This window comes from Danio rerio, chromosome 15 (genome assembly GCF_052040795.2).
Source record: "Danio rerio strain M-AB ecotype USA chromosome 15, GRCz13ab, whole genome shotgun sequence".
Lineage (NCBI taxonomy): Eukaryota > Metazoa > Chordata > Actinopteri > Cypriniformes > Danionidae > Danio > Danio rerio.
The window spans coordinates 4732660-4740425 of NC_141035.1; the positions used below are offsets into that span (position 1 = coordinate 4732660).

At 42.2% G+C, this 7766-nt stretch overlaps 1 protein-coding gene across 7 annotated transcripts in view; it reads right to left on the reverse strand.

Moving 5' to 3' along the window:
* The window catches only part of eif4h (eukaryotic translation initiation factor 4h), a 31414-nt gene extending 25856 nt beyond the window's left edge, over positions 1 to 5558 (reverse strand). For 4 of the 7 annotated variants that reach the window (XR_015508440.1, XR_015508441.1, XM_087282644.1 and 1 more), the window contains exon 1: positions 5422 to 5512. Coding sequence is in view for 5 of the 7 variants with exons in the window: in XM_087282644.1 (XP_087138770.1) it covers positions 5422 to 5486 (65 nt within the window). In the remaining 2 variants the exon portion in view is untranslated. Of the gene's footprint in view, positions 1 to 5421 lie in introns of all 7 variants that reach the window. The other 3 variants (NM_205695.2, NM_001197329.1, NM_001197328.1) reach the window with 1 other exon arrangement.
* Between the last annotated feature and the right edge of the window lie 2208 nt (positions 5559 to 7766).

Sequence of the window (7766 nt, forward strand, 5' to 3'; positions counted from 1 at the left end):
TTATCACAGAGACCGCAGCCATGAGCCGCACTAGGAAGTGAAAATGAAACTGGCCGCACATCATTTAAATGATCACATCGCATTTTACGATCATTTAAAATAAGGAATTTAAAATATGGTGCAATCACTCACTTTTATTAATGTCTAATCATATTGTTTCACCACGGCCCTTTTCGCAGCGACATACGACAGAAATTTGCAAGCTCTAGAGTAACTGCAGCTTAAGTCACTTTGGACAAAAGCGTCTGCTAAACGACTAAATGTAAATGTAATTTCCATGACTTTTCCAAAACCTTGTGGGGTTTTTTGTTTTTCCAAAACTTTTCCGGGCCTAGAAAATGCCATGTCAAAATTCCATGACTTTTCCAGGCTTTCCCTGACCATATGAGCCCTGTCTACAGAACAAACATTATTGTTGTATTTGATTTGACATTTTTGCATTTATGAGGAAAAAGCTCCGTTGAGGATATGACTTATGTGAAATTGGCACTTGTGTGACTTGGTTAATCAGGGTGCTTTCACACCTGTGAATCGATTCAGTTGTTCCGAAACAGAGATTAAAATTTTTACATTGTTGCTCTTTGCTCTTGGAGCGGTTCGCTTTCACACTGCAAAGTTTCTAATCGGACCAAAAGAGCTAAAACAAGTCACGCGCGAGTAAACTCTCCTTACATTGGTCAGAGTGTCAGGGTTTATTTTGCAGCGTCCCGCTCAGCCGTCAGGAGAGGTGGTGGTTTGGTGGTGATTGACAGGGTGCGCGCGTGACGTGTCTGAGGAGAGACACAGTGGGGAGGGGTGAGAAGGGTGCGCGACGATGCCTATTTGAGAACTGGGAGAGAGACGCGAGATTACCGGGAGATCATCACTCGTTTGCGGGCATCCGGAGACTCGCGGAACTTCCCGCCCTACTCATAATTCTCTCTTCATATAGCCGTAAGCCTATTACATATCCATAAAACACTGTGATATAACCGCGCTCGGATCGGATCGCTTTCTCACTGCAATCGAACCGCTCCAGGGTTCGTTTCAATCGAGCCGAGACCACTTCATTCAAGCGATCTCGGAGCGATTACTTTGGCGCGGAACAGAGCGTGATTGCCCTGTTCACATATGCCAATCGAACCGCGCTAACTGGGCAAACGAGATACGTTCCGAAACAAAAGTGTAGGTGTGAAAGCACCCTCAAATATAATGGTTTGAAAGCACTCATTTTTTATATTTTACAGTACTGTAAAATACAAGCCTACACACAAAAAAAAAAAAAACTAGAAGGGGTTTCGCTTTTTTGGGTTGACATTTGCATGGAATTGCTCTGCTGTTCGTAACCCAACAGAACCGAAAAACATCTAAACCATAAAGGTCATATTGATTAAATAAGCGATAAATCTCCATCACTTAAAGGTTGGCAGATGATCTTTTTAATTATAATTAATAATCTTTATTTAAAACTAATTTTAATTTTAGTGGGTCACCCATTGAAACCAAGCAGGTCTGCACTCGGTGAGTACCTGGATGGGAGACCACATGGGAAGTGGTGTTAAGGCTGATTTATACTTCTGCGTCAAACGTTGGCGTATGTTACGGCGCTGACGCATAGCCCTTCGTCGTGGCCATTGGCGTCACTGACGTGCACCTCTCAAAAAAATGTAACTACACGTCGCACCAACGTGTAGCGCAAGCTCTGTGATTGGTCGGCTTGGTAGCGTTGACGAGTCTGGGCGGGACCGAGAGGCGCACAAATGGCGCGAGCGATTGTTTACAAGTGTGGAGTCCCATGAAGGAGCTCCGGATGGAAAGTTTTGTTTTGTGTTTACCTCATAGTTAAAGTTGTTGCATGTCCGCCGGTTCCTGCCTCAAAATGAGCGAGTTTGAGCCACTTGTACATTCCGGAAGATTTACACCTCACTGCCAACTAGCGTTTCGGAAGTGTTAATGCAGACCAACAGAGACAGCGCGCAGAAGTATAAATGCACAGCCACGCACGTTGCATGCGCCGTGGGTTACGCCGGTCACTTGACGCAGAAGTATAAATCAGGCTTTAGTGTTAGATTTGCTCTTTTAACATACACTCACCAGCCACTATATTCGGTACACCTTACTAGAACCGGGTTGGAGCCCTTTTTGCCTTCAGAACTGCCTTAATCCTTTGTGGCACAGATTCAACAAGAAACAGAAAAAATTCCTCTGAGATTTTGGTCCATATTGACATAATAGCATCACACAGCAGCTGCTGTAGATTTGTCGGCTGCACATCCATAATGCGAATCTCCCGTCCCCAAAGGTGCTCTATTGGATTGGGTTCTGGTGACTGTGGAGGCCATTTGAGTACAGTGAACTCATTGTCATGTTCAAGAATCCAGTCTGAGATAATTTGCGCTTTATGACATGGTGCGTTGTCCCGCTGGAAACAGCTAACAGATGATGGGTACACGGTGGTCATAAAGGGATAGACATGGTCAACAACACTCAGGTGGGCTGTGGGATTGACACGATGCTCAATTGATACTAATGAGCCCAAAGTGTGCCAAGAAAATATCCCCCACACCATTACACCACCACCACCACCATTAGTCTGAACTGTAAATAAAAGGCAGGATGGATAAATGCTTTCAGGTTGTTGACACCAAATTCTGACCCGACCATCTGAATGTCGAGAAATCGAGATTCATCAGACCAGGCAACCTTTTTCCAATCTTCTTATGTCCATTTTTGGTGAGCCTGTGAGAATTGTAACCTCAATTTCCTGTTCTTGGGGTGTACTTACACTATGTACAGTTTCCTTGGACCGGGCCGAAGCATGCTTGTCCACCCTCCCATCCCCCCCGATGGCCCGCACTCGCATGCATTCGTGCCCGAGTTTGCTTCCGTCATCGATGATGCGCTGTTCAGTAAGAAGTGCTCTCGCTCAGCACAGTGGAGATTTCTTCAGTTATATTGTTTTAGTCATTTGATAGTGACGCAGTCAAATATTTCGCCGAACAGATCCGCCACTTTTGTCACTCATAAACAATCATAAAGTCCTCGTGCTGCAAGAATTAGGAGGTTTGCTAAAGGTGTAGCTGTCATGCAGTGAGGAGTTTGTGTCTTTAATAATCTACGATAGTTTGTGTTCCTTGAACTGTATGAATAATTAATAAATCCAAATGAAACAGTCCCTTAAAAGTCTTGTCTCGCCTTCAGTTTTGGGCTCAGGTGCGCTTTGCACTCATACTTAACTCACTCACACTTCTTAAACGATCCGGGAAACGGGCTTGGGCACGGTTCGGTTAGCACGGTTGAGAACGCCTTTTGCTGACAGGAGTGGCACCTGCTGTGGTCTTCTGCTGCTGTAGCCCATCCGCCTCAAGGTTGGACGTGTTGTGAATTCAGAGATGCTCTTCTGCAGACCTCGGTTGTAACAAGTGGTTATTTGAGTTACTGTTGCCTTTCTATCAGCTCCAACCAGTCTGGCCATTCTCCTCAGACCTCTGGAATCAACAAGGTAATTGCGCCCACAGAATTTTCTCATTTACGGACCATTTCCTGTAAACCCTAGAAATGATTGTGCATGAAAATCCCAGTAGATCAGCAGTTTCTGAAATACTCAGAGCAGCCCGTCTTGCACTAACAACCATGCCATGTTCAAAGTCACTTAAATCACCATTCTCCCCCATTTTGATGCTCAGATCAAACTGCAGCAGATCGTCTTGACCATGTCTACATGCCTAAATGCACTGAGTTGCTGCCATGTGATTGGCTAATTAGAAATTTGTATTAACAAGCAGACGGACAGGTGTACTTAATAAAGTGGCCAGTGAGAACAGCTCAGTAAAAATAACTGCATTCAAGTATGCATATTATACTACTAATGTGGTTCAGCGGTGACTTATTTGTAGTTTGATTCATATTACCAATGGAGACTACTACTGCATTTACACTGCTGTCCTTTTATTACACAGATCTAATGCAAAGCGACCTGATACAGCCCAGATGTTTATTTTCACAGACATACACACTGGGTTTATGTGGCGATCGGTGTGTGTTTGTTTATTATAACCTTGAGTGTATTTGAGCCTTTAGGTTTGCGAAAAGGGGGTTAGTTTGCATTTGAAAACAAAACATTGTGTTATTTCTTCAATTTTGTTTTTAAGATTCTTTAAATTTCTTCTTTTCATTGAACACATGTTTTCAGCTTTCTTTAAGGAGCAAATGAAGGGAGGGTTTTGGGTGAACGATCCCTTTTTTAAGAACTTTAAAAACAAGGAAATACCATGGTATACTGAAACATTTAACTAATAACTGATTAAATAAGGTGTTTGGCCATTTTAGCTTGAAGAGATCAGACAGAGGTGTAAAAGTGGCTAAGTCGTCGTCAACCTCAACTTTCAAGACTCTGTACACACAAAGGTTCCTCAGTAATAATGCAGCACAATAAACGAAGCCCAAATTGAACACAAAACCCACAGGTTTACATACATCAAGTGGACTTACTTTCTGTTTCAATACTCAAGAAGCGATTAATGCCACACATACCTGAGAAACGGTATGGACGTAAAACCATAGCCACAAATGTGTTAAACACTATGTCAAATTGGCTTTATATTTGCAAATTCGTTCAGTGACTACTTATTATAATATCCTTATATTGTTTATCATGTTAAGTTACTTTGAATATTCGGTCTGAAAGCACAAGTACGACTACAAAACAACATTAGCACGATTTAACTGACTGAACATTGGTGTGCTTTGATAGTCATTGTCAGCTAATAATGATTTCGCGGTATTTAGAATCTTCCAATAACACTTTTCTGAAATCATATTATTAAAGAGAAAGTCCAAATGTGTGGATATAAAACCAACTTTACCTCAATAACAAACACAAGATCCCTCGTTTGTTAAAAGTGGACTCTAACCGCGCGAGCAGAATACAGATGCACATGTTCATCTACATGACACTCACACCAGAGACTTCCACTGTGCATGTACAAAACTGTGAAGGCGCCATTATCTCAAGCTACCATCATTTTGCTCATAAACTAACATTTTGGAGTGTTTAAAAACTGCGGAGAAGCATAAATGGGAGTCAAACCGCAATTTAAGGCCCAATGTAACTTAACGTTAGACCGTGCTAAACACGCCAGCATGCTGTCGCCCAAATAAAGCAACAATCATGACATCATAACCTGATTTAAGAGGCATAGTCGAAAAGGAATGTTTAAAAAAAACACACTAGGCCTCTGAAATAATCAGTCAGCCGCGAGACATGCAGCCCATGTGGGCTGAGTTTCTAGCCCGGCCTTCATTCATCATAGCGGGGAGCGCGCCGCCGCTGCGTGGCCTACAGCCGCTGGGTGTCCTGCAAACCGGCGGCCACACGCACAGCCCTGCTGACTCCCACCTAAAACGCACGCCTCTCCGCTCCTCGCACGCGAGGTTTCTTACCCTCTTCCACCGCCAAAGCTCCCGTACGCCCGATCCCGGTCATCGTAGTTATCGTAATCCGCCATTGCCGAAGATGCTGTTCAGAGAAAGCAGCAGTCTGACGCTGAAGGACCCCAAAATATACGGCTGCGAGATTTAGCTGACCTCCGCGTGCCTGACAAATCATCCTTTGAATTTTATACAATACATCTAAACGCGGACGGCTTTTATATTGTGTAAATGCTTAAATGTAACGCGCGCGTTTAATTGTTAGGGGGTGTGTTGAAAGTCACATTTTGAATGCGAATATTGAAGGAGTTTTGAATTAGGCAACGGCGGGTCGACTCGACTCCGGTTAAATGTAGTATCAGCTACTTCTTTTGGAGGGACGCACTGGTGGGGTTTTGATTCAGTGTTCGGATCTTTTAAATCAGTTCACCAAATAGATTCATTTAACGTTAGTGATTTGTTTATTTTTTGCCAGTAGGGAGCGACAAAGAAGGCAAGTTGTTGAATTGTTCACCCGAATGCTTATTTAAAGCGACCCAAACTTCTGTCATTTGTTTACTCATCCTACACTTGCTCCAAACATGTATGAGTTTCTTTCGTCTGGTATCCCTCTATGGCAGGGCTGCCCAAACATTTTCGTATGAAGGGCCAAAAACTAAATATCATTGAGAGCCGTGGGCCGAAGGTAAATATACCAAACTACAGTAAGCCTATATTACATTAACGTTGCCATGGATGATCTCCTAATTTATTTAATCATATTTATGTAATAGAAAACCTCACTTTAAATGGTATTAAGTAATACCGTATAACTTTTTAAGTGAAAACATATTGCAATAAAACATAAACAATCACATTTATAACACTAGACAACGCAGTGGCGCAGTAGGTAGTGCTGTCTCCTCACAACAAGAAGGTTGCTAGTTCGAGCCTCGGCTGGGTCAGTTTCTGTGTGGAGTTTGCATGTTCTCCCTGCGTTTGTGCGAGTTTCCTCCGGGTGCTCCGGTTTCCCCCATAGTCCAAAGACATGAGGTACAGGTGAATTGGGTAAGCTAAATTGACCATAGAGTATGTGTGTGAATGAGTGTGTATGGGTTTCCCAGTGATGGGTTGCAGCTGGAAGGGCATCCGCTGCGTACAACGGCGGTTCATTCCTCTGTGGCGACCTCAGATTAATAAAGGAACTAAGCCGAAAAGAAAATGAATGAATGAATGATTTTATAACACTGTGGAATTCAACGCTGAATACCCTAGTCAAGCAGAATCTGCCTTTGGCTTGATTTGCTCACCAAAGTCTCTGAATTGTCGGGTGACAGTCTATAGATTTAAATCAAATCTGAATAATTTACACCATTTCATTGAAACATTTCATTTTAGTCAGCGTTTAACAATAAAACAAACAAACAAAAAAGGTTACATTAAATCTAAATTGAAAATCTCGAAACCACCCCCATCGTTCCCCCTCTCTTAGATGGGATGGTGGGCCAAATTAAAAAGTAACATAGGCCAACTTTGACCTCCGGGACCTAGTTTGGGCATCTCTGCTCAATGACATGAATTTATGTTTTAGAAGGAAAAAAAATAATCACCCTAACAGTACTTTGTTTGTGCATGTTTTATTTTCTCTCTCTCTCTCTCTCTCTCTCTCTCTTATATGAGGTTCAAAAATTGTTTCCTGTACAGGGCTCAACAATAAGGACAGCCCGGTGGCCCTGGGTTAGCGTGAGAGACACTTGGGACAGTAGACCGGATCATTACTGGCCTGATTGGGACAGTGCCGCCTTGCTAACATTTAATTTGTCTTTGACTATTTGTCAATTGTGTTCATTTTAAGTTTGTGCTTTTAAGTCCTTAAACACTACCCTTTCTGTGATGTTGTAAACACCATATTGATTTCCAGTTCCTCTTATCTGATTGAGCATGCTATTTTTTTCTGTAACCTGGTAACAACCGGTACAGCGAAGAAACGGCAACATGGCGGCAACATCAAATTATAAGGCTAAAAGAAAATGTCTGTTTCTAACGCCTTGGAAGTAGACATTTATGTGGAAACAACATGACAAAATAGAAATAAAGCGCACAGTTTTCATCAGTTTGACAAGTCAGATACTTTTTGTTAAATAATTTCAAACCGCAATAAAATACCTCCCACGTACTGCTCTTTTTGTTTGCATAACACTTTTATTGACTTTTTTTGAAGTATTGAAATTTCCCAGACTTTATTTTTGACACATTATTTAATATATGTGGCTAAAAATAGCTATTAACTTCCCTATTTTTTTGGTGGGGCCAGAGAAAATTTTTTCAGGGCAAGTAAAAATCTGAACCACTGGCCCGATCAGACCAGTAGAAAAAAT